At 37.7% G+C, this 27,882-nt stretch overlaps 2 protein-coding genes across 4 annotated transcripts in view; both read left to right on the forward strand.

The window, feature by feature from the left end:
* The window catches only part of CDC14A (cell division cycle 14A), a 53,913-nt gene extending 34,965 nt beyond the window's left edge, over positions 1-18,948 (forward strand). For 2 of the 3 annotated variants that reach the window (XM_058842786.1, XM_058842785.1), the window contains 7 exons: positions 1,496-1,634; positions 4,962-5,118; positions 5,761-5,873; positions 6,450-6,497; positions 7,532-7,660; positions 8,606-8,924; positions 17,160-18,948. In XM_058842786.1, the coding sequence (XP_058698769.1) occupies positions 1,496-1,634; positions 4,962-5,118; positions 5,761-5,873; positions 6,450-6,497; positions 7,532-7,660; positions 8,606-8,924; positions 17,160-17,189 (935 nt within the window). In that variant the 3' untranslated portion in view covers positions 17,190-18,948. The remainder of the gene's footprint in view (positions 1-1,495; positions 1,635-4,961; positions 5,119-5,760; positions 5,874-6,449; positions 6,498-7,531; positions 7,661-8,605; positions 8,925-17,159) is intronic. The other variant, XM_058842787.1, reaches the window with a different exon arrangement.
* A 2,603-nt stretch (positions 18,949-21,551) lies between these two features.
* Positions 21,552-23,130, forward strand: GPR88 (G protein-coupled receptor 88). The gene has a single exon (XM_058843082.1). It carries the CDS (start codon positions 22,037-22,039, stop codon positions 23,105-23,107), a length of 1,071 nt encoding a protein of 356 aa, XP_058699065.1. The 5' UTR covers positions 21,552-22,036; the 3' UTR covers positions 23,108-23,130.
* Positions 23,131-27,882: the final 4,752 nt, after the last annotated feature.

Here is a 27,882-nt window from a genome sequence, read left to right on the forward strand (position 1 = left end):
TGAACAATAAATGTGCATATCAAAGTTAAACAGATTTATTTTCCAACAAGTTGTTGCTAGAACCCAGAAGTTCTGGCATTGATAAGCTGGGCATCTGCTAATTGGCTAAATAAGAGTATAAGTTATTGATTAGCAGGAGGTTGTTAGGCTTAGCTGCTAAAGGATTGCATACTTGGTGATGAGTTAGAGATGTGCTTTCTACACTGAAGTATTTTTGGTCTTTTGTCTGAATATTTAGTAAGCAAATCAACAATCTTGTTCTTTTTAGTTTTTACACCAACCTAAATAATCCTCTGCAGTGTTTAATAACAGTTAAGTCAGTCTTTACTTAAGCAGAGTTATATTGCAGAGGTATCCTGGGCACAGCTATTACACTAGAAACTGCTAGTCTCAGATGAGATAGAACAGTTAATTGCAAAGGGCTGTAATTGAAAGTTTGTACATTAGCAGAATGTTGGAGGAAAGAACTGAAATCGATACTTCACCTTTTAAATGAGTCTTTAGAGCTTGTCAGCCAAGCTACAGTTATGGGACTTCACTATGTGTGAACTTCTACCTTCATCATACGTAAATCTTAACTTTCAAAAAAGTCAGTTAGTTACTGGTTAAATGTGAAGAGCTTGTAGTTGTGTATAAAATTGTCAGCAGAGATGTCTGGCTACTTTGGAGAGTTTCCATTTGGATTATTGTTGGTGTATAAAGAATAGTAGGCTACTGTGAGACTGTAAATTACAAATACTGTATTTGTGGGAAATAAGATTTAAATGGGGAAGCAATTTACTAGTAGATGGCACACAAAGCTAGAAAGAGATTAATTCTCACTCTGTATTTTGAGATTTCACTGTTAGTAAAAGCTAATTTTTATATGTCTCTGTTTTCCCCTTAAAAACAGGATTTGTTTAGGATTTGTTGGGCAGTGGGTTAAATTATTTTACGCTATTGATGTCTAAAATTACACATTGGTCAACAGTCATTGCTGTTTATATAGATAGCAATGAATAGTTTTATGTTCTGGTTTCACAACAAAACTGGTTCAAAAAGAAAAACCCACTGAGTTGCTCTCTGTTGAAATGTGATGTTGTTTGCACCATGGTTTTTAGGTACTTGTGCTGGCCTCTTAAAGGAGCTATGATTTTTTTTTACTGATACTATAAATATGAAGCTGGTCTCCAGCCTGATCACAGCTTTTTTAAAAATATTGGCCTTTTTTTTAAACAAAGGTCAGAGTAGAATTTTTGAAGTGCCACAAGTGATCGCTGTTGCTGGTGTTCTTTTAAACATGAACTTTTCCTAAGTATGAAAGATTTGTCCCTATATCTACAGCATTGAAATAGAATTATGTGATAAATGGGACACTGAATCAGAAATTATTTCTTCAAATACTAATATGGTGAATAACTTTGCATGGAAGTTTTCTTACATCCCATACTTTTATTTGATAATTCTGGAATGCTCATCCCTTCATGTGTGGCTGTTGATACTTGTGTTTCTGCAGCTGGCCTGGGGAGAACAGGAACACTGATTGCCTGTTACATAATGAAGCACTACAAGTTCACACATGCTGAAGCCATTGCTTGGATAAGAATATGTCGCCCAGGCTCCATTATAGGACCCCAGCAGCACTTCTTGGAAGAGTATGTATATATATACTTTCTTTGCTCTTCTCCATCCCTATCCATCTTGAACTATTTATAGGGTCTAATTTGTCTACTGACATTTGTAAGTTATTGCCTGTTCAATATATTTAAGGTTAGTTAATATGTGATTAATCTGAGTTACTCAGAAGCAGTCAGCTTCTCTGGAGTTCAGTGCATTTTGTTCCCTTAAAGGGACACAGGACCCCAAGACTGCATGTTTCTGTTGTGGGGAATTTAGGAGTTAGACAAATGTGTTGGAAGCAGACAGATGTGTACAAAAGATTAAATCAACAAATAGGATTTATTAAATATTAGCATTTAAAGAGTAGTCTTTAAATACTTTATGTATCATCTGTGGCACTTAAAATTAATCTCAAAATGGTATAATTTGTATGGTTTTTCTTTATTGTAACTAAAGATTAAATAAGTACTTGGCAGGGAGCTTATGATCTCCATCAGATTCTTCAGGATGATGTATGAAACATTTCTCATTTGGAACTAGTAGTTGTTGCCAAACAAATGTATTGTTTCAATACAGCTTCAGATTTGATCCTGACTGGAAATGAATGACAGTGATGTAGACAGAAAGTTTAATGTCATAGTGGTTTCTGTGTTGTGTGTTTACTATTGTAATGGTTATGCTGATATATTTGAGTTGATGGCATGATGATATTTACTTGGAGGCATTTTCACTTTTATGGGACAAAACATTTTTCAAAAATCCACTACAAGTAGGAAAAAGAATTCATAAACTCTGCTAGGTACTGTGTAAATACTGTAAAAGATTCACTGACCTTGCATCTTAAAATTGATAGGATATTGGAGATAAAGATGCATTACTGCAATTCTGTAATTACTGTAATTCAAGAGAAATAGAGCATGAATGAGGGGTTTATTTTCCAGTGCAACTAAATGGACACTCCTCTGTTTGAGAGGTGGCTTGCTATTATTCAAAATACTGCAGACTACAAGTTTTCTTAAACTACAGGTATTCACTGGAGCCAGATAAGTCTTCTTCAGACAGTGCTGATGCTTGGATGATACACTCTTAAAAATGACTTGCACAATAGAGCAAAATTACAAGAAAGGTAGTAGGTTATGCTACAAGATAGGAAAAACAAAGCCCACGTCTTTTCTCGGTTTGACTGAAGGAATACTTGGCTTGATTTTATAGACAGGCAAAGGTCCTTCAGATCTATCAACGTTTGTCATAGCTGAGAGCTGTAGTGTTGGTCAGTAAGAATTTTCTACTTTCTTAAGGGTAGTAGATACCTGTTTCAACAATCAAACAGAAGTCCAGCAATGTCACCAGTGGTGTCAAAATGGGATTGGGAATGTCAGTTACATCTTCCTAGTATTAAATATCTTGCCCTCTGGGCTGCAAAGTTGCATCTGACAAAAAGGTAGAACAACATCTTCAGAAACATCTTTCTTGCAATTTCAATCTCCCAAGCTTAATAGGTGTCAAAGTCTAATCTCTTCGGTTCTTTGAGGTTTGATAAGGGAGCTTTGACTAGTTTAGGGGCATTTTTTATAGAAACTCTTCCACTGAAATGTGTATCAGATCAGTGTATTACTGTGTATGCAATAATCTTGAAAGATTTCAAAGATATTTAAATTCAAGCATGTTTTCTAGGGTGTCTCGGTTTGGCAGACAGGTGTCTGCTAGGGAGGGCAGGAGCCTCCTTTGGAATGAAAATGTAGACCCCCTCCCTCCAAATTATTATAATTCTGAAATCAAGGGGCTCTCAGGCAGAGATCTGGGGATAGGAATAACAGTTCTTTACTAGTATTTATAACCAAGCAAACAAACAACAATAACTACAGCATTAGCAAGAAAACAGAACCAGGGACCCCGTGACAGCCTTCTCGGCTGAGACAGGAAGGGATGGAGGAGAGGCTTTGCTTCACAAACTCCCTCGGGCAGTCAGTGCCGGTGCTCCTGCAGGGCTCTGAGGAACACTCAGCTGGAACAGCAGGGATGAGCTGAGATCCAGGGCCGGTGGCTGAGGTGGATCAGCAGCTCCGCGGCGGTGCCTGGCACTGCCACACGTCCCGGCAGGACAGGGGGTGCGAGGCCACCAACGAAGAGGGAAGAAGGAGAAGAAGCCGCAGCTCTGTCTGGGTGATGGCGAGATTCCCTTCTCCCCACCACAACAGCTCTGCACTCAGTGTCCTTCTCCGAAACTGAAGAAGCCGCCAAACTGTCCCCACCCTCCCCTTTTCCTGCCCCCTTCCCCCCTGGGTCCAGCCGAACTCTTTGTGTTCTTCAAGCACCCACCAAGTACCCACAGTTATTTTTTCCCCAAAACTAATGGGTAAAAATTCCACAGGTAGCTAAAAGAAGGACACCTAACCCCCAACACAGGGTACTTCTGTTAGGTGGACTAAATGGAACTCCCTCTAAGCCCCCACACATTTGTTCTGCCTTCTCATGATGTTTACTAGGGATGTAATGAAATTTTTCTGAAGTTCTTAACCTTTTGCATTTATTATTGAGCAAGCTTAGGCAATTGGCTCAGATCCCTTAGCTCTTACAGTTTGCCATAATATTTCGTTTCCAAACAAAAGTTTCCAGTGAAAGTGTGTTCTGATTTAATTCCTCACTTTTTTTTTCTCTGTTCAGTGTAGGAATTTAATGTTTCAAGAGTATGTAATAGGGTCTCAGTTCTTGGATGGAGCTAGCATGATTGGTACCTACCCAGCAAACTTCCTTATCAAGGAATAATGCAGCCTCATCAAAAAAGTCTGTTATGCCCATGCACATTGTAGCGAAGAAATTTTTATTATTCTACCACCTGTGTGAAGGATATAGTCTTTCAGTTTCTAAAAGTTGGTATTAAAGCCCTGGTGGACTTTAGATGACTACATCCACTTGTACTGCACAGGTCAGCTGTAGTTTCACTGCACAGTATCTGTATCCAGAAAACTCATGCTAGTGAGTTGCAAAGTCTCGTATCATCAGTTTTGCTACACATGATGTTTATGAAAGCACTGTTTTATATTATTAAGTTGTATTTTAAGAGCCTTTAAAATATGGTTACAGATTCCTGTTTAGTTAACCTCTTTCCCCAGAAGATTTGATAAAATGAAGTTTTAGTACTGTGGTGACTACAGACTTAATTTGGTGATTCTGGAGGGTTGTTTGTTGTTGTTTTTAAGTATTGAGGTTTTAAAATTTCTTGTGATAGACATGTAAATTATTTTTGAGATGAAGATGTACAGAAGATTCTGATGTTAGCAATCTGTATGCATGTTTTCATACTGTTTTTTATATGTATGCAAATTTGTTGATCAGAATGGCTTTGGTTTTGTATCCTGAAGGAAGCAAGCAATGTTATGGCTGGAGGGGGATCTCGTCCGATCCAAGCAGAAACAGCGAGGAATTGATGGAAACATTAACAGAGTTCTTTGTGGCTTGAATGACATTTCCATCAGTGACAGTCTGAATAAAGCACAAGACCTGGATCAATACAAGGAGGTAAATGTTATTAGGAAAAATTTCAAACAGACTGAAGCTGAGCTTTTAATAGCTAGCTATAGATAACTTCTAGATTTGTGGTTTTTTCAGACTTGTATTAGTATTAGATTGATTTTTCTCAGATTAGCTTTTTTATAGGCCATAATTAGAACAAATATCCACTTAAAAATAAAAAAGATCAAATAATATTTAAAACTGTTACAGGTGATTTTTCAAGCTTCAAAAGGTTTGCATTATTTCAAGTCATTCTCTCAGGATTTTCATTTGTTTTCTTGAGAATGAAGGAAAACAAAAAGTCAGCTTCCCTCCTGGAAACAAAAAATCTGTTTATTCAAAGTTTTTAACTAATAATGCAGGTGTGTATAGATGTCCAACAGACTTCCTTGAAGTAAATAAATGCTAGCATTAGGCTTGAGCATCATGAACTGACTGAGGTTAGATTCTGCAAAAGCTCTACATGAATATGTTTGTACAGAGGCACATTTAATGTACTAGAACTATGCAGAGTAGTGCCATGTCTGCAGAAGACAGTAGATCAGCCTTCTGGATTCTGATCTTTGTGAAGGAGATACTCAGTGCTTGGAAACTACGCTGCCCCCAGGAGTTGATAGATTCCCTTGCTTGCATACTTTTTTTTCCCAGAATGATTGTGAAGACAAAGATGTGGAAGCTCAGGATGGGATGACACAGGGAGATAAGCTGAATGCCTTAAAAAGTCGGCGACAGCCTTGTTCCATTACAGCTGGAGCTCTGAGGTAATTATACCAATCTGAGGTAATTTGCAGTTTTAAATTCAGTCCATGCTATCAGATCTGTGTGGGTAAGTACATGCTCTTGTTTAAGGCAGTAGTACCACCTGTACCACCTTCTGTGGTGGAAACTTCTCCAGGTATGTATCTATTAGTTGCACATTTGGTTTGTTGATCTTCTCTCCTTTTTTGCCCTCTGTCTTCCTGTTTAGGGATGCCTTCTTACTATGTAGCAATAAAAGATAATGTAAAAAATACTTCAAAATTTTCAAATTTATATCTAGTATTTTAAAACTTAAAACTTGAACAAAATATTCTTAATCTAACTTAGTTGTCTTTCTATAATTACTTTTCAGTACTCCTTATAGAAATTAAGAGTTTTTCAGAATCAGTAAAAATATGAACTTTGAAATTAAACCTGAAGTAACTGTCTGTTCTTTAGCTGTAAATTAAAACACTGATTGTCAATAATTCAAACTCTTATTTTTATATTTTAAGCCAACCTGAGAGACACAGATAAGATTTGGCAGAGGGGAAAGGTGTTTTATCCTTGGATAAAGATTGCTGCTTTTGTTTCTTTAGGCTGCAAGACATGAAGCTGCACAGCAGGTCAATATCACAACCCTTCAGGTACTGACTTTAAAATTCTACTTCTAAATGTGTATCACTTGAATAGGGTCTTAATTTTCAGTGTTTTGACTTATTGCTGATCATTTGATGTAATTACTATTTTCAGACTTCTGACCATAGAGAGGTAACAAACTTTTTTAAATGCCTGCAAATTGCATGCCTTGCCCCATTGAATCTAAAATACAAATGTAAGACCAAAATTCTGTCGTTACCAAGTATTAATACAGAAAAGAGCACATTTTTTTTTCAGTTTTGTGACCTGAATTTTTGGTTGGATTTCGCCAGATGGCTAGCATTAAAAACAAGTATTTTACCCTTTCTTGGTGTGTAATTTAAGCTGCTCAATGTAATTTTTCTTCTATGCTTGTAGTTGGAGACTTGTACCCAAGTTTTTTTCATCCTTTAAGGTCTGATTGTTGTATCCCCTGATCTAGGGTTAGAGAAAACTCATTTTTAAATTAATTAATGTGGACAGCCATTACAGTAATAATTTGAGTAGTCCAGTGTAACATACATACAGCTCATTATCAACACATGAAGGATCTTGTCACTAAGAATCCCACCCTAGAAAGAGCTGCATGTTCTGTGCAACTTTGTGAAACTTTTCATTTGGAAATGATGCTGACCTCATGAAAGCTAAAATTTTGGGTTTTTCTACTTGTACTTGTTCTACAAACTCAAAAAGTAGTCTTAATCAAATTCACATTTAGAGTTCTAAAATTTATGATAAAACTTAAATCTATAAAAAATAGACACTTGGCCTTCATAAATTAGCAAGGTGAAAATAGCCTATAACTTTTTAATAAGGTGCCACAGGGGAAATACTTGGAGTGGATATCTGGACAGTTTTTGGTTTTTTGTTTTTTTTAAATAAGTTTAAGCAGGCAAACTTGAGTTTTTGCTGTTGAGTTCACAGACTTGATAATTCACACTTTTTGAAATACCAGTCTATGTACTGAAAGACTATATGTGTTGGAGATGTATATTTTAATTGTAAAATCTTGCTTCTTAGTGGAACTCTGCACTTTTTTTAGACTCAATACTTCAGGTAGCACAGAAGGACTCATATCTCCTCTGAAGGCCTCCAGAGTGATGGCAGTTACTTCACCACCTGCAGAAAGAATAAGCAGACTTTCCGCGTCCTCAGGCTCTAACCTTAAAAGGTTTTTTTCTTCTTCTCATTTTGGTACAAATGCTTACAGTGTCATATGGTGGTTGGCTATCAGTGCATCTGCAGCCTATGAAGCCCTTGCTGTTCTTTGCAACAAGAACAGTGATCTGCTGTTCTAGCCAAACTTTAGTTGCCTGCAGATTTAAAAACAAGCAAAACCCAAAATCTATCCAACTAGTTTGAGAGTTTTATTGAGATTGTGTCATCAGAAACAGTGCTGTCTTGCTCAAGTGGGTTGTTAAGGTTTCTTTCATTCATCTCAGTTTACAGATGTTTTGCACATATTCTCACAAGTCTATATACTGTTACTCTCAGAATACTGAGTGATAATTAATTTTTTATGAACCTTTGATTTATTTAGCTCCATTATTACTATTTATTTAGCTCCATTATTACTATTGTCCCAAGTAATTGTATATATTGAATGACACTCAGAATGATTGATGCATTTTTAATAACTGTGTGCAGAAAAATTTGCCTGAACAGAGTAACCAGCTTGAGGTATTTCAGGACACCCTACTTCTAGTCTCAAATTTTGTTATATTACTTCTTGGTTACTTGAAGGCTTGTATCACAAAGCTGATTGCAAGAACTAGAAAAAGAGTTCTTAAACTGTTCCACATCCACAAAGTACTTCAGTGTAAATCAGATACTGCCTAAACCTTTTTAACACCATCTCCTGTATGTGTGTATGGTTTGACAGAGGTGAAAGGTGGCCATGGTGTAGTGCTTGAATAAGCAACCCTTGGAAAGTCATTGCAAAGAATTCTGCTTTTCGTTACTTAGGAGCTAGAAAGTGAACCTGTGTGCCAACACAGATTATTTCAGAATGGTCTGTATTATTCACCTAATGTCTTCTAATTGTCTGTTGCATTTTTGTATATGTCTCTACATACCTTGTGAATATTTTTTTTCCCTGCATGTGTTTTCCATTCAGCGTTTCCATAAACTCCAGACTAGCCAGTTCTCTAGGGAACCTGTATGCTGCTTCAGATGATGATGAGAGCAAAATGACATCATCGTCCTCTAGGACAGGTTTTACTATAAGCCATATCTCCAGTCACCTGAATGGCAGCTTGCAGCTGCCACACAGAAAAAATCATGAACTGAACAACAACTTATACAACAGAAACAGCAGTAGTGGCAACAACCTGAGCAGCCAAAGCAGTTTTCACAGCGCCGTGACAGATGAGTACGCGCCAGCCTTCCTTTATGGGCCTTACAAGTCCTCCAGCACGATACCAGAGTCCATTCCTGTAAGTCCCAACAGCACATTCAGGCAGCTCACTGATGCTTTTCTCCTTTGCTTCTGAGAGCAAAACTATTGCAAAAAAATCTTAACTCAGCATAATTTTCCGACTTCCACCAATGTTTCTGAACAGCACCTTTGTCTGTTACCTGTCATTTCAGCTGCATTTTTTTCCATCTCTTCTAAGCATCTATTATATGGAAGCTTCATAAAAATAAATCACACCTAAACTTAACATTTTTTCTAACTTTTTTTATGGACCTTCTTACTCTTTAGATTTTATTTCAAATTATCCTTAACACAGTGTGTAAATTAATTACGTGTCTTCATCTTTCTGCAGTAACAGATTCTAAGAAGCCTTAGTATGTATCATAGTAAACAGAGGGTAGAATATCCTTAAAGATAGGGCTTATTTGAACGATTAGTGCTCTTAACTTGAAACCTACTCCTTTGCTAACACCAAATGCAGAAAGTATTATAAACAAGATATTTCTAGTGGTTTCACATTGCAGCTTTCATCCCTCAACAGCTTTACTGCCTTGGGCTTATTTTGTGCTCTTTTCTGCATAAAAGTCGGTACCAAGAGGATGTACAGATGAACTAATGCAACTTGAAAGTGTTTCTATACAAAATTCAAAGAGAGACTAGAGAAACTTCAGTTATGAAATCAGGAGTAGCTTCATCTATTCTAGAGAAGAAATAATCATATCTACTACAATAAATATAAAACCAGTTTAAAATACCTGGTTTCCCAGGATTTGATAACCTACTAATTATAAAAAATAGTACACTGTTTTTAAGATTTTGCCTATGATTAAGGGAGCCTGTCAGCCTCTCTCAATTAGTTCTGACACTTAGGATTTTTATTTTTCTTACTGGGTGGGAATAAAATAGGTTTTGTGTAAAATTAATTTTGGAGTATTGCACATCACTCTTCTGTCTCCTTACCACTGATAAATTGTTTCAATATAAAGAAAGTTCTGGTATTATACCTGCTAGTGGTTTTGAGTGTGATGAGTCTGTCTTAAGACAGCTAATAACGTACATTGCACGTAACTGGGATGTCCTGAGAAAGGTCATTCATGGCCTGTGTTTTCTTCCTGCAGAAGTGGAGACCCTCCTCTCTTGTTAACAGCTGAGATGTGGCGCCAGTTATGGCACTCACAGTTCAGAAGCCACATCTTTGTAGCTTGGGAGTATGAATTGCTATTTCTGAGGACAGATGACAGTAGGAAATAAAATCTCATTGTTCCATTGTGGAATTAAATTGCACGTATGACTGAAACCTAATCTATATAAACAAAACATTAAAGTTAGTTGAGGGAATGTGATTCTGTATTTTCTAACTCAATGTGTTCTTCCTACTTCTATCCTGGTAGAATCTACTTGACCAAAAGTGGCTCTTCAGAATATTTGATGCTTTCAGACTCCTTGTTTAAAAAAAACAACAAAATTAGTTTCTTATCCACTACAGTTTATCTAGAAATAAATGCTGATATTCCGTGTTCTTAGAATCACTGTTTGGCATTGAGTTTAAACTTTACTTTAAACAGCAGCAGTAATTTATTTGTTTGCAAGGGAATTCTGGAATGTTGCCACATCTTCATCTCTTAAATTTGACTCTGTTTTTCCCTACTACATGGGATTGTAATAAACTATATATAATTGAGATTTTTCAAGTAAGATGTAGAAATCATAGTTTTTCTATGATTAAACAAGTTCTAGAACAAGAGGACTGTTCTTGTTGAACTAATTCAATTTAATTGCTTCAGGCATAGAGATGAGGAGAGAAGTGAAAAGCTGTATAGCAAACTGGGAATGTTTGAGATACACTGATGAGTCTTAGATTTGTTCATGCATTCTCATTGCTCTGGAAAGTCATCCTTTTTAGGTGTTCCCAGTCTTTAATTCAACATGCTTACAGAAATTCAGTCCTCAGGAGTTTGGTCCTCTGCTCCTGTTGAGTATACTGGAACTAAAAGTCAGTGTACCAACAGTGGGTGAGAGCAATCACTCATCTGAATAAATGGTAAATTGGCTGATTTGATTTTTATTTTTAATGTCTCACTTTCAGTACTGTCTCATAGTTATGTATTGAACAGTAATGCTTTGGAGAGTCAGCCCATTCCCATTCTTTTCAGTTGTTTCTTTTGTAAATTATATGCTACCAGCAGCATTTTAAAGGCTTTTTTCCATATTTTACTTAGAGCTGCATACTATGCATAATATTACATGCAGCACCCTAAGAGGAAGAAACTCCTTGTAACTGTAACATGACTTAGTCATGAAAATAAACTGACATCATTCACAATAGCCCAGAATTTGCAAGGATATACCAAATGATAATGTCAAGCATTACAGAACCAGTAAGCCTGTTTTCCTCAAGAAGCTTAAAAGGTCTAATGTAAATATAACATCTTAAAAGCTAAGAACTGTCACCTCCTTTGGAGAGGTAGTTGCTCTAACTTAATTCTACAAATTATTTTTAACAGTGAGAACCAAGTTTTTGGGCTTGTTCCATAAGCATAGGACAGGAAATTAAGTATGTGTGACACTTCAGGGATTTTTTGTCTAGATATTTACAAAATTTTAGAATAGTGCTGTGTTTCTCCTTAATCTCATAAACCCTCGAGGTACAACGTAGTTGGCATTGGCACAAAATTTCCCCAGATCTGATTGGGGAGAGGGGGTGGTTTACAATGTAACTTCCAGAATTGTAGCATGCCTTTCTTAGATAAGGATGACTTAGGAATGGGGAGAAAAGCAAGGAATGTTGGTTACTGTGTAGTTTAAGGAAGAAGAAAGGAGCAATTCATGAACAGGTGAAATAGCCAAGTTCACAGCAGAGAGGTGCTTACAGTGAGGAAGGAAATTCTCTCTTTGCAGTAGAATTATGAAGTCACTTAACACATTAATTTAAATTAAATATCTGAGGCATAGTGTAAAGTTTTCGGTTGAATGGAAAACATTTTTAAAGAAAAACAATTTTCTAAAATGCACAAATCTCCTGTTTGAAGAACATCTTTAATTTTCTTCCGCCCTATCTTAATGACTTTAATGATGCATGGAAGGATATAAGGGGTATAAAGGATATAACCTTTGGATAATTCTTAGCTTGATGTTGCTTGCTCTTGAGGAGTAGAGGTTATACACAGTTAAATGCAGCAAGATCTTTAAACAAGATGCTACTCTAATCTTCTCTGAAGAGTGAGGTGACCTAAAAATATTATATATTATATATTCGATGCTATGATGTGAGAAGCAGCATTTCTTAGCAAGAGTCATGCCATGCAAAGTCTACATAACAAAGTGCAATGATTTACCTGTGAAGTAATATTTTTTCAATACATAATAGTGGCTAAAAAGTGTTCCTGTTTGTAATGTTTTTCAGATATGTTCTGATTAATGCATTTGCTTCTAAATGTACCCTGTAGCCCTGTGCATCTCTGCCAGTCACAGAGGAGTGCATTAAATTGTTACCTGTTTTATGCACAATTGACTGAGTGCAGTTACTGTGATGTCCTGAGGTTTAAGACAAGAGTAGGTTTTTCAATCATTTAATCTCTGAATGCTTTCAGGTAGTGAGCAGCTCACTGGCAAATACAGATGCTTTATTTTGAGGACAACATAATTTTTTGGAAAGATTAGTCCCAGTGATTCAACAGAGTCATGCTTAAAACTATTTCACTTTTAACCTGAAACTTTCTTGTCTCTCTATCAGTGTTATAGCCCTTTGTTATCTTCTTTTCTTGTTGTGGAGTTATCTCATGCTATTCATCTCAACTTGATTTTCTTTTGACAAGTGAAGTTAGCTCAAAAATCCTTTTGGAAAGTGTTCAAATTCTTTAGTTTTTTTAAATCTTTCTGGTCCAGAAAGCTGCTACTCAGTGCTATCCTGCTTATAAATACATAGCTTCTTTTATTTTCTTTGACTGTAGTGCACTGGGAGCTGAGAGGAAAAAAAAAGTTCTTGCCATTGATAATAGTGACTTCTGTTTCTTGTATTTAAGTGCCATGCCCTGCATTCCTCAAGGGATTTTTGTTTTGGTTTGGGATTTTTTTTTTCTTTTCATGTGAAACTGTGGAAAAGCATCATGTCTTTTCTTTTTAATTGGTTGGTTGTTATCTTTGTTTTTTTTTTTTAGTCCTTCCTCTCCCCTCTTCTGGGACCAATTAACCCACCAAGGAAGATTGGTTTTTCCTTACCACTTCAGCCACAGACATGCAGCTGTTTTGCTTTTGGTGGCACTTACCAGTGGTCTGAAGCTCATCAGCAAAATACAGAATAGTATCAAGATACCAGTTCTGGCAGAATTCTTTTAAAAACAGAATTCTGTTTAATCATTTCCACTTCACTGCTTTAGATGCTTGAAAGTCGTGACAGCCCAGCCTAGGCTTGTTGCAGTGTTTGTGTTCTTTCTAATTGGAGCACATCAGGTGATGTACCTGACAGAAGTCTATTACATGTCCTGGTGCTTTGATTACTCACTAGGGTCATCAAAGGACTCTTGAATGATACTGATTAATTCCCTTTCTCTTAATTGCCAAAATCTCCCTTCCCTCAGTTAGATATCAAGCTAACCAGCTGTAATCATGCAGTACTTTGATTTTAGAAAATCACCTTATCACTCTTACTTGTATATCTTTGTTATCACAAGTGGTTCAGGAGCATTTTGAGATGGCTAGGACAGCAATTTTTCAGTTCTAGTTTATGTTCACTAAGCTCATTAGGGAGTTTTTCCCACAGTATGCAAGAGAAGGTTATTCACCAATCTTGTTTTGCAATGAAACAGCATTAATGCTGCTGTTCCATGTTCCACTTAACAAAAAGGAAGAATAAAAAATAACCATGACTATAACTATTGTTGTCAGACATGTATTTCTCTGTAAGGATTTTGTCCTTCATCAGTGCAAGCTTATAATCCACTTTATCATGTTCATGCTGATGAGCTGGAAGAAAAGCTTGATTTTCAAAGAAAAGAAAAACCCTGCTGTTTCAGTCAAATAGAATAAATATTTTATTTTACAAAGTGTGTGTTTTGATTAACAGAATCTCTCACAATAACAATTTGCAGAATTACTCTCTTCAGCTATAATCACACTTAAGGTACTGCTATAAGGCTTTGTTCTTACGATAGTTCTAAATCCAAATATCGCTCTTTAAAATGTATTTTTATTGAAGAATATGTAACTGGGTAGTCTTAAGATGAGTCACCTTTTGCTTCTATAGCTGTCATGGAAACTGGCAAGATGGAAACATTGCCAAAAACTGAGAAGTGTTGGCAGTGTTTTAAAATTCATATACATAATCTTTACCTGTAGCATGGTTTTTCTTAATAAGAACTTACCGTTAATGAAAATAGGACAGGCTTTGCAAAAACCAGACAAACACCAGTGCATCTTGCTGATGTGTAAAGTCAGGATCACTTCATGTGTGTGCATTTTCTCTAATGCATCCTGAGTTAGTTTAGTGGCTCTTGTGTATTCCCAGTAGTTCTTGCCTGTGGCAACACTTCTATTGCAACAATGTTTTGGGAGAGTTGCTGCACAATTCAAAAACATAACTTACATTTTTGCAATTATCTGGGGAAAGGGCATGTTCAAATCCTGAAAAATAAGCCTAAATGCTATAAGGGTTATTCTGTCTTGAAACAGAATTCAAATTCAGGCTGACTTGGTCCTGCAGTCTCATGTCTGCAAATACAGTTCTAGTGTCTCAGCGGATTTGCTGCTTATATTCTCTTCCACGAGGCTTTCTGTGCCTTCTCTTGAAGAGGAAAAGTGAAAGTGATCTAAGCACTTGTTTCAGCATAAACTTCATTAGATATCCTTAACTGTAGTGAAACTATCTAATTCTTAGTTCTTTGTAGAAATGTCTGTTATTTGAGTATAAATTCACAAGCTTGACATGGCATGGGACCACTGTAGGAATACACACTGAGATTTCTTCTCCATTAACTGATTTGATACTCTCATCTTTGCAATTCAGCAGTCAATTTTCTTTGGATTTTTTGTCTTCTATTTTTAATTCTGTTTTAAACAAGATTGTGTTAAATCCAGCAAATTGTAAAAATGGATTGGATTTTTTTGTTTGCTTTTAATAAAGCTTTCAGAACCATAGGCCATACTTTGAGTCATGGCAGATGTAAATTTTAAAATAGAAAAGTCCTCAAAAGATTTAAAAGAAAAAAGGAAGAGAAAACCACAATTACAGGCTTTGAAACTTTACAATCAATCTCTTCAGACATGTGAAGAGATTTCAGAGAAGTAATACGTGCTCTTAAAGTGCAAAATAAATCAAAACAACAAGCCTCTCCTGCTATATTTAAATTTCTCAAACGTGAGTCCACACACTTTACAGTAGCTCAGTTGTTGCACCTATCACTATGCTTTTAGTAATAAAAATTTATGTGAAGTCACATAGATTAATCTGAAAAAAGTGCTGTTCAGATTTAATAATTTCCCTATATAAAGATTTTATGACTTTAGGAAGACTTCGAGACATTAGGAAGAAATCATAGGGATGTGAAGTAGGGTTATGATGAGGGTGGGAACACACTGAAAAACATATTTCTCCATTTGAAAGTAAATAAACTCTGCCTACCCATCTGTAATGAAAATTGCCGAAACACACTATCCTGTTTCCAAATAATATATGCTGCTGGATATTTGGCAGCTTTTTATATGATTTCTGAAATTTTTTTTCTCATATTTTTGTAACTTGGATTACTAACAGTTTAAGAATTACAGTTTGAACTTCAAAATCTTTCATTTATGGTTTGCTTCTTTTATTAAAGTCATGATGTAGAATTCCTGGTTACTGCTGTCTGCTGAGTGAAGGGCTGGTGTTCTCGGTTCTTTGTTACTAACTGCTTTTAAGAGTGTACAGTGCTTTCTGGTCATCTTTCATCTGTCAAAGCGTAATCTATTACTATACAACATATGAGAGGAAATAACTACATTTCTTGCCTTTTAAAGTGTTTATTGATCAGCTAATTAAGTGTAACCATCTTTCCAGTTGTTAAAATACATTTCTTAAAATGTGAAGCCTTTGAGGATTATTAAGAGAGGAGAAGTTTCAAGCACACGTTAATGAAGGGCTATTCCTTCTGCCTTGCTCTTACTAAAAACAGACATTTTTTAGTCAGTGGTATTCAAATCTATATGCTGACATCACTTTTTCTACCTAGGGAAGAATATCCAGATGGTCTCAACTCTTTGAGATGTAAACATGCATTTAAAAGACAACTTTGAAAATACACACTGAGACTTAAAATATAGGGGGAAAGTAGTTGGTGATACTAGTTAGAGCTGTAAAGGTATCTATAAATCTATTATACACTTATACTAGCAGGTTCCACTATGGGTGCCAAAGGGCATTTTCTATAATGATTACTTAGGAATAGTAGGAAATTGGAAGAGAAGACGGTGAGGATCCAGTCTGTCTTAGGAGTCATGTTGCTCTCCCATAGTTCTCTAATTCCGAAGAACTGATGCGGTTTTAAAATACATTTGGGGGTTTTATTTGCTATTTTTTTATAACCATACTAATCTGGGACAGCTCATCACTGTACAAGATTCATATTAATAGAATGACTTCTTAAACATCTGTATAGGAGCTAGTAAAATGATTGGATACTGTCTAAGCTGATTAATCAGTTTTTAATAAAGCTTCAAACTTGAGTGGAAACAGAAATGTAAATAAATACAGTAGAGCACGTTATGGTTTTCTGTTAATTATACTGACTCATTACTAATCCAGATGAACCATTTGCAGTGCTTCATTTTCATCTGGTTTTGGTAATCATACATAAATTTATCTGTGTAATTACTGATGTAGCTTTTTTCCTCAATAATGAGCTAAATCGTGTGTTTCCTTTATCATTACCTGAATGGACATCTAAAGTAAGCTGACTCTTACAGTAGCAGTTGGATTCTCATTCAGGACGAGTGGAAACAATTCAGTTACAGTAGCAGTGGTATTTTAAAAGAGTTGTAACACTTCCTTTAATACTCAAGAAACTGATTTGGAAAAGTGTAGATATAGGAAAATTGATGGACTTTACTCAGATTTTAATTTCTTCTATTTTATTCATCTTTAGCTATGTAGAGATTCAGGTCCTCCTTCAATTCTTTATTTTTCTCCTTTCTGTTTTTCCTCTACTCTTTAAGTGAAAAATACATGTTATATATAAATAAAACCTCTCCAGTGAGTTTTAATCAGTTTTTCTTCTCTGCACAGTCCCTTCAGTCTGAGTATGTTCAGTACTAAAGCCTTGCTGCTTTGGTGAAACCTGCTGAGCTCTTCAAGTCTGTCCTTCATGATGGAGAAGAAATGAAGAAATCAAGCTGCTCATTAAAGGAGGAACCTTCAATACAAGATGTATTAAAGTCTTAACACCAAGAGGAGACTTCTTAACAGGCAGAAATTTATTGTTAATGACTACTGCAGATGCACTGAAGTTGAATTTATGGAAATTACTACCCCATGTTATATACAAATCTAAATTTTTTTATGTTGAGACAGCTTAAATATATTTCTAATGAGTTCCATTAAGACATTTATTAACTTGTGTACAGTGTTAAAATATGTATTAAGAGAATATTTTGGTAAACTATATATAAAAATTATGTAAAAACTAGAGTATATTTTAATTTACAGTCTACTTTGCTACAAAAATGTATATTTTAAAGAATTTGTACATGTTTATCAAAGATACCTTTTTTTTTTTTATGAACAAGAGATTTTTCTTGTTTTTTGGGTCCATTATTATTGCTTAAACCCTAATGTAATTTACTTTTTTACTAATTGATCTTCTGGTAATTTGATGGAAGTCTAACTAGTGAGAGACTTGTTATTACAATATCAACTAAAAGCACTTGATACACAGTCTGCTTTCCACTTCCAGCTGCTAATGTTTCTTAAGGGAACACTATGAAAGAAAAATAAAGGGAAAATATTTGTTGAGATGTGATGTAATTAATTGCATCTTCTACTGCAAAAAAAAAAAATTTGTGATGACTCAATTGTACAGTTAACACACTTTCAATTTGTCTTAAAGGTTTTATATTTTATTTTCAGTGTAGAATGTTAACTTTTGCTATGCAATATATGCTGCAGAACGAAGGTAGACCAAACTGAATTTGGTAAAAATGTACAATGAATTAGGTATTACTGCATACTTGCATGCTTTTAACCTACATTTGGCAGTATGTGTACAATTTCCTTAGCAACACACAGTAAATGTTGGACATACATTAAATTTTTATCTATCAATTGGATGTTTCATAAATCTTTACATTTGCTTTTAAGCAAATGGCTGAGGTGGCCTCCTGTATCATGGAAGGTTTTTGTCATAGTAAAGATGCTCTTTACTCTGTGGAATGTACAGTTCAGGCAGATGTGTTTAGGAATGAGGCTTAGGATGAAATGGTGTTACAGGGAGGTATTAAAGATCATGTGTAAAATTTTCAGAACTCACAAGTGCATGGTAAGGAAAATAATATAAGCAGCTGTGAAGATTTGATTTTCCCCCCATGTACAAGACAAAACCGGATTTGTTATCCAGTTGTTTTTGCAGTATGTGCAGAAATTTGAAAACAAAACTTAGTCGAATAGTCAGTCTTTGTTCCTGAAGACCTGTGAATACCATCCATTTGCTTTACAACCGAACTGCTACATATTTTTTTTAAAAGGATCAGATCACAAATTGCAATGGAAAATTGTTCTGAAAGTGTTAAAAAGCAATACTGAGAGCAGCTATAAAAATCAAAATCACTGAATAAAATTTACATGCAATACTGTACATTTTTGCAAGTGTGTATATGTAACACATGCACAAAGTAGCATATGTGTGTGCTTATATATACAATATACTGTATATGAATTATAGATGAATGGTAAGGTAATTCTACCTCTCATAAAGAATTTTCTCATGTACTTTGTTATAAATAGTTTTCCTTAATAAAATACTGATTAATTTTGAAATGTAGATATATATATATATACATACCGCTAATTGATAATAAAATGCTTGTATAAACTTCCTTGTTTCATGGGTTTTTTTCTTAGATCTTTTGATTATTTGATCTCTAATGGAATATAATTCTTCAAAATCACCTTCTTTCCTGTACACCATATAATATACTTAAAAGTAGGATGACATTGCAAAAGGCCATTAGCAAGAGAGAGACCTTTTTTAACAACCTCTCTAAACCTTCTTGTATTTGCTTTGTAAATGCCAGGTATTTAATCAACATGTTGAAATTACAATGATGGGGTTATATTTCAAAATACGGTAATTTCAAAGCTTTGTCTGAACTGAGGAATCTTTCTTGGGTGAGGCCCCTTGTTATACAGGTGTAATATACCTTGACTTTTGCATGTGCAACAGGTCCCTTAGTTCCACCAATGGCAGTTTCTTTGTGCAAAAGAATCCTAAACAATTTAGCTTTCTTTAGCTTTTTGTCTTTCCTTCCTTCAATTTAAATGTAGTCACAAATGGTTCTAACATTTGTTTAACTCTTGCTGATTTTCAGCAAATTTGTTATATTACATGATTATTTATCTATTATTTACTAGTGCTTAGTATTCCTATCACCCTCTTGAAATAGCTGGACAGTGTGTAACTGTTACTCAAAAGGAATGGGAAAGCTGGGAATAGAGCAGATGCTTTCCAAGTTGTCCAAATTCTGGTGACAGTCTGATCTAAAAAGACAACGAAAGGCTTCTGCCACTGCATTTGGGTGTATAATGGATGGTGATTTGGATGTGCAGAGTAAATAATAAACAGGAAGAATAGATAATTAAAGGGTTTCTAGTACATAGGACTTAACCTCTCCCTTGGCCTTTTTTCTAGACTTGTATTGATTTATTAGATGAAATACATAAATACCAGCTTATGTACAATTTTTTTATTCATAAATAAGTCAATATTCTGCAACAATCAACTTCTTAACTACTACAAAAAAATTGGAACAGTGAAAGGTCAAGAAGGTCTTTTAGAACCTTGTAGCTTTTAAGAAATAGCCTGAAAATTATTTCAGATCCTGTGTTCACTTGTCCTTGAACTTTGCTATTTCTGTTCCTTCAAATATGAATATATCTGGTTCTGGGAGAACAAGCAGTAGCACACAAGATCTCTAAAAACACAAATGGATGGATTAAATAAATCTAAAGGTCTCTACTGGGCATATTATTCTGTGGCTAACATCTTATGAAACAGTTAATCATCATCATTTCTTTTAAAGTATGCTTTATGAAGCTTTTCAGTTAGGGAGATATTTCTTGTTACAAATTCAGAGACTATTTTTCAATTACAGTACTGCAGAAAGAGGAGGATTTTAGTTTCTATAATAACTGTTCTTTACTGACAGCTAAACAATGAAAGGCCTCAAAAGGTTTGACACTTGATTAGATCTACACTGTAAAGTGCAGCAGGCAAAAAATATGGTAATTAAGGGCCTGATCAAGTAAATCACTGAGGTATGTCTTTAACCTTAAGCACATGAGCCATCTAATTAATTAAAAGTGAACACAGATATTCATGTTCTTAACAAATCTACCTTTGGATCAATATTTCTGCCCATTGTTAACATGAGCCTTTTTGTCAAATAAAAGATGTGCTGTATTGCAACATCCATTAACCCACACAAGTTAACTTTTTAAAATTGATAAAATGTATACTGCAACTATAACTACCTCCTAATATATTATTTTGGAACTGCCATTTGTTAGCATTTAGAAATGCCTTCTGAAGGTCTCTGGTACAGGTAATACCTTATGAACTGCAATTGCTTGCTTTTGTAGCCAATATCTAACCTAGCTGAAAAAGCAGCTTTTTTTTCTTAAGCTCATCATGAAATTAATCAGTATTCCATATCTGAAAAGCTTTTCAAAGTAAATGTTAGTTCTCTTACTGAGTTTTTTATTAAGTCTTGTCCAGGTTAAGGACAGTTAACATTTTGTCCCTGTTAGAGTAAAGCAGGGTAGAGTTCCTGGGAGAATCCCATGACTATTCTCCATTTGGGAATTGGCTGTTCATGCCTTCTCTTCAGTCAGTTTTTAGTCCACCTCAGGAGCTGTTATTCATCTCTCCAGGAACTAATTTTGGAGTTTCAAATACTACACTGATTCTGTGTTACCTGTGTGCTCACCAACACCAGTGTTCACCTCTGGCAGGGTGCTAATGCAGGATTTCCTATGGGTTGGGACAGCCTGAGGTTTATGAAGAGATGTAAAATGTTCAGATTGAGAACCAGCTTCCCCAAATAAGTACTGTCTTATAATGATTGTTCTATTTACTGTGTTTGAAAGATTTCATTTGGAAAGTATATTGTTATTATAGACCAGTTCTAAAATTAAAATTGCTGAAGCATACTGAGCTTTCTCTCAACAAAAATAAGATCAGGAAAAACTGTTAAAAAGCGAGTATCCAGCAGAGGAATTTCTAGTTTATGGACTGTATTTCAGACAGAAGTGAGTGATACTGGTATAAAACCTTGCTTCAAATGGAAGTTGTGTAAATGGGTTAGACCCAGAAGACTGGTAAGGCAGGGAGAAAAGAGTCAGACTGTGTAGTTGGAGTATTTCTGGAGCATGATAGGGTTTGGCTTTTTTTTTCTTTTTTTTTTCCTTCTTGATTTAACAAGTTGAAAATCTGCTGAATAATTCATGAAGAGTGGAAGGGCTGAATCTTCCTGGAATGATATACAGTGTACGTACTGTGGCACAGGAGAAACTGCAAAGCTTTGTATCAGTTGCTGCCGTTTCTGCTGCCGATTGCAAGGTGCTGCTGCTTTTGCTGTTTTCACAGCTACAGAAACCTCAGTCGTGCGCTGGTCTGCCAACAGCCATTTGCCTCCCTATGGACCCACCTTCACCAGCTACAATCTGTGGACTCTCTTGCTGCCTACCTGCCTTGGACACTGCTATTTTTTGGATGGTTACTGCAAATAGCATTTTCTGGACCTTACAGCTTCTATGACTGAAACCTGCCTTAGAGTCCCCCAGCTGCACAGCCTCCCGTGTGTTTGGTGAGGACTCCTGCAGCAGAACTTCTGACCCAGACAAGGATGGGATTTACAGGGCAAAGTCAAAACTGAGCTGCATTCAGCGAGATGCCCAACGCCTCTTCCTGGAGTGCTAGCTCGCCTCTGCTGCTGCTCTGGGAGGACTCCTCCGGGACCCGCATCTTTCTGTCGCTGCTCTACGCAGTCTTAGCTATCTCAGGGACTTTATCCAATGTGATGGTCATCTATTTAGTCTTCTCCTTCAAAAAGCTGCAGACAACCAGCAATGCCTTCATCGTGAACGGCTGTGCGGCAGACCTGAGCGTGTGCGCCCTGTGGATGCCCCAGGAGGCTGTGCTGGGGCTGCTGCCCCCCAATTCCTCCTCCCTTCGCTCGGCGGAGTACCGGCTGCTCCGAGGGGGGCTCCTGGGCCTCGGCCTCACCGTCTCCCTGGCCTCGCACCTGCTGGTGGCTTTCAACAGGTACGTGCTCATCACCAAGCTGCCCAGCGTGTACCAGGCCCTCTACCAGCGGAGACACACGGGCTGCATGATCGGGCTCTCCTGGGCCCTCGCCCTGCTCCCGGTCCCGCTGCTGCCCGGGCTCTGGACCCTGGGCTCTGCCCAGTCGGACGGCAGCTCTCGCTACACCGCTCTGCTCCTCGCCCTGGCCGTGCTGGGCCAGACCGCGCTGCTGCTCCACTGCTACCTCGGCATCGTGCGGCGGGTGCGGGGCAGCGCCAAGCGGGTCAGCGTGCTCAACTTCCACCTGCTGCACCAGCTGCCCTTCCCCGCCGCGCCGCCGCCGCCTCGCCGCGCCCAGCGCCGCCTCAGCAGCGTCTCCGTCCTGCTGCTCTGCTGCGTGTTCCTGCTGGGCACCCAGCCCCTGGTCTGGGTGAGCCTCCTGGGCTTCTTCCTGCGCCCGGCGCCGCCGGCGCTGCAGGCCGCCAGCTGGCTGCTGCTCTGCTCGCTGTCGGCCCTCAACCCGCTGCTCTACACGTGGCGCAGCGAGGAGTTCCGCCGGGCGGCCCGCTCCGTCCTGCCCCGCGGCGAGGGCCCGGCCGCCGCCCCGCGCCCCTCCGTCGCCGCCGCGGGCCCCTCCGGCGCCCCGCCCTGCCCGCAGCTGCCGCGGCGCCGGGGCACGGGGAGCAGCGCCAGCGCCGCGGCCGCGCCGCGCTGAGGGGCCGGGGCAGCGCCGGGAGCCCGGCGGCCGCGCGCGGGAACGGGCGCGGCCCCTCAGGCCGCTCCGCCACCCCCGCCGGCGGCCACCGCCCGTCGGGCAGCCGAGCCGCCCCGGCCCCCGCCCCGGTAGCGTTTCTTCCTCTACACGTTCTCCTGCTGCTCCTGTCTGACACCACGCACTTCTTGCCCGCTCCCTCTTCCACCCCACGGCCAGGCAGCGCCGGGCGCTTTCCCGAGGCACCGGGACGGACACTGGGGCGGGATCTCCCGCCCTCCCCCTCAGCCCCGCTCCCGGCACGGCTGCTGTCCGCCCCCGGGAGCCGGCCAGGACTCCAGCCAAAGCGGTGGATATGGGAATCTGGGATAACTGGTAAATATGGCAACGCACGTAACTGTTGTTATGCTCTAAAGATTTCAGTATGAGACAGGCAACTAGACAGCTCTTTCTGAGACATATGCAAGTTTGTTTTTATAAAATCGATGTAATTCTTCCAGCATTTAAAGTAGTTCTTTGAAGTGAGCTCCCTGAACACAAGATTCGTTCGTGAAGAGCTGGCAGGTGTCTCATTACACACACACGCACACAGACATCAGGAGCTGCTTCCTTTCCCCCAGCATATCTGATCTCTGCTCCGTGCAAGACCCTCCTTCAGCTTTCTCTGGCAAACTTCAGGATGATGCTGTCTGTGGAAACTGTTAAAAACAAAAACATATGCACCTTTGTGGTGATGTCGTTTGGATATTTTGTTTTGAATGCTCTTTAAGGCCTGTTTTAACAAAGGCCTCTGCCCACGGGCACGCGATAAAATACAATGCAATATGAAGACTGATGTTGTCCATCTAACCTTGTCACCTGTTCAGTTACCAGTTTGTTGTGATTCTCTTAAATATACTATTTCAGAATTATGATTTCACAGCCTCTACCAGATACAAAATAACAGATTCTGTGTGGCATTTGGAAAGGAGACAGCTCCTCACACCAAAACTGCAGTGGTGAGTGCTGCATGCCCATTCCCCCCAGGAATGGTCTTAAAATCCTTGTATTTCCTTCTCTGTTGCTTGACTTCCTCCTTCTTTTCCAACGCAGTTGCTGTTCTCATGGTGATGATACTTAGTGCTGTGTTTGCCTTTTGGCACAAACGTCTGGAGAAGGTAGTTGTTTTCTGAATCTGCATCCACAAGCAGTATCACCTAAATTGTGCTGTCCTGAGAAGAATGGACTCGTGGGAACATAGGAAACTTTGTCATAACAAGAGTTTGTTGCATTGGTGACACAAACTTAGAGCTTTCAAGAGGATATTTTAATGATTTTAAAAACAAGGAAAAGACATGCACGATAAGTAATAACATAAAAGGCCCTTTGGCCATATTTTATAATGCTCCACACACTTTGCTTACTTTACCTGATGGAATTTGAGTTTCCCCAAAAAATACTGTAAGAGAAAGGGAATAATTTATTATTTTTCCCAAAACTGGGACCTGCTGGTATCTGAGATACAATGATGTGTTTAAAAGCTCCATACCAATATTTTGGTTTCCTGCATAAAAAAATCTCCATCATCACAGAAGAGATACTTATTAAGATCATGATTTGAAAAACACAAACAATGAAGGCCTCAAAAGAATTATTTTTTTTTAACTGACATCCTGAAAATGTATGAACGTGTTGAAAACAGCTTTAGCCACTTGCAAGTACCTGTGTAAAAATAAAACAAGTTTCCTTGAGTCTGAGGCATACAGAAAGCTTCTTCATCTTGGAGACAGTGTTCCTCCGAGTGATGGCATCAGAAAGATGGGGAGGCCCAGCAAGGAAACATTGAACATATAAGATATGCAAGATTTATTTTGTTAACACTGTGCACATATCTTGGAGAGTGAAGGAGCCACTATATCCTTGTTGTAATATCTCATCCTAATTGCAGAGGCCATGCTTTAGATGTCTTTGTGTAGCAAATGGAGAAGGAAAACTGCTTTGACCTCACCTATCCCAATACTGGAAAATATCCTGATTCACTTCCAAAATAAAGTTCAACAAGGGCCACCCAAGTGTAATACCCTGTTCAATTACAAAATAATCCTTAGGCTGGAACCCACAGAAGAATGCATATTGCCACCTCCCACCATGGCTAAAGGAACTCAAGACACTTGGTAAAGCACAATACTGAGCAAAAATACATAAGCAAAAAAATAAAAAAATAAATAAAAATCAAACTATAAACCAAAAAATTAGACAATTCCTCTCCCCTGTTTTTGGCTATGGAACACATTAGTCTGGAATTAAAGCAATAACATGTTTCAGAATTCAATGTCCAAACCATCAGATAACCGGAACTTCTGGATATCTTCCCCTGTAAAATAGCATGCAAGTTAAATCTGAAATGCCTGTATTTTATATAGACCACATTTTAAATGCAAACATGTATAAAAATGCTATGATGTACAAAACACTAGACAGCTATCCTTCTGCTATGCATCAATTCCAGAAAACAACTGGAAATCCCTTGGAAAGTTTGATGTAATTACATCTGACTGTAAATCTTTGACTGTTTTAATATACTCAGGTGACCTAAATAACATTACACAGATGAAAAATTAATTTAAAGTAATTAAGAAAGAGTATTTGTCTCAAGATCAGTTTCTCTTAGAAATTACTGCTCTGAAAAGTCCTGTATGCTTTGTTCTACAGCCATAATCTTTGTATTTCCACATTGTAAATACTCCATGGTAAATTGCAATGGAAGTTCGGCTTGGCTTAAGTTCTCCTGGCTCTGTGGTACTGCTTCTTGGTTAAGGAAATGGATTTCATTCTCAGTTTTTGTCATTCTATGCTTTAATTTACAGCTGATTTATATGTGTCCTCTGCTAGTTTAATGGTGACTTTTCTTCAATCTGAATTTCTGTCATGCTCGAACAACTAATTTACAGACACAAGGGATATGTTGACAATTATCCTTTAAAATGTCTCAACCAAACCCTCTTTCTAGAGGTGTAAATGAAGATAATGGAAAATTCAGTCAGCAGTTCAAATGAGGTTTCCTTGAACTGAGTTGCTCCTTTCCTTTGGTGTTGTGCCAAGCAAGTTGTCTGAGCACGGCCAGAAGCTGCCCTTCCTAGATTGGCTGGCATTGACATGTATTAGCTGGCTTCATGTGCTTTAGATGGGAGGTGAGAGCTCATTAAAGCATTGGATTTACAATGCAGTAGTGATACAGTAATGCAGATCAGCCATGCTGTTCACGTGCAATAGTTGCCTATTCCTTGCTATTTTCTCAGGGCTTCTGGAAACAAGAGCAGGTAGGAGTTAGTAATAGTCTGGATGAATTGTGGCCACTTGCACAGCTGTGCTTGAAAAGTGCCATGTGGTGTATTATGGCCCAAATAAATCTGACACTCTGTTTGTGGATTGTCCATGCAGAAATACATGTTTTTGTACCTGCTTTTTGAAAGTTAAATTCTGATGCCTCAAAATAACACCCTGAGGCATGGGTTATTTCTGAAAATTGCTTGTAGAGTGTGTTCCTGAAGTGAGAGTTTGGATTCAATCTTTTAAAGTCACCCTTAATTCAAAAAAGTCATAAAAAACCATAGAGCTGCTTTGTGGAGTTAGATAGCTACAACAATATGAGTTTCCATCAAAACTGGGCAATCACTGCCCTCAAAGAAGGTGTGTAAAAAAGTACAGGGAGCAAGGTGAAGCTGGGAAATTATGACAAGGGGAGATGAAGAAAGCAGGACAGAGGCACTAAGAGTTTGATCCTGAGAAACAACAGAAAAAAATCTGAAAGCCAGAAGAGATCTGGGATTATGATAAAATGAACTATCTCAAATTCTTTGATTCTTTGTATGTGAGGAAATAGAATTCAATGCTTTTCTTAATAAATAAAAGTATGCACTTGTAATCTCGATTTCTTCTTTGAACAAAACATTCTGTACACCAGCAAATTTTCTTTAAACTCTGAAATCAAAAAAGGTATGAGTTGCATTAGCAGTCTTGTGGAGACCGCATTCAACAGCAGTGCTGGTCTGACAAGCAGAGATAACATCTTAGCTAACCTCCAGATTCAGTCAGCCATAAGCACACTGTGAACTTTTTTTTCTAACTACCAAGTTGATGCTATTTTTAAAAAAACCCACATACGGATTATTTTCAAATGAAGACATTTAAGTGTAGCATTTCATTAAAGAAAAAAGTGACAACATATACTTTAGCTTTCTATTTCATCTTAAATCACATAACTAGATTATTGCAATATTCTTTAAATTCAGAAGTCCCTTTCTCAAATGGCAGCGAAAATAGCTTTTCTCGTGACTGTTTAACTTCTAAGAAAGCTACTTTTTTTTGCTCTTTTATGTCAATCCTTCCCATGCACTGTCATCATTTTACCAGGGTAATAGTCTATTTTCTTTCCTTCTCTCCTTTCTTCAGTATCTTCTGTAATTTTCTTCACTAAGGGAAAAGTTCTTGATTCTGCTGATCAGGGCACAACTGCTTGAGCAGGGTAAGTTTTGGGAGACAATTGTAAACTAAGACTAAAGAAATGATGGACAAATCCCACATACTTAAATTTCTATTTAAAGAGTGAGTCGGTATTGAAATTGGGCTTTTATGTGCAGAGCAGTGGACAAATGCTTTGTCTGTATTGACAGATATTTGTATTTGAGTAAGGCTGTGTAAAAAAAGGGTAATATGAAAAAAAAAAATCCAAAAATAGTTTGAAGGCTAGAGAACAAACCTTTTTGGCTGAAGAGTTCAATCATAGTAACTTAACAAAA

Source organism: Poecile atricapillus, chromosome 7 (assembly GCF_030490865.1).
Source record: "Poecile atricapillus isolate bPoeAtr1 chromosome 7, bPoeAtr1.hap1, whole genome shotgun sequence".
Taxonomy (NCBI): Eukaryota; Metazoa; Chordata; class Aves; order Passeriformes; family Paridae; genus Poecile; species Poecile atricapillus.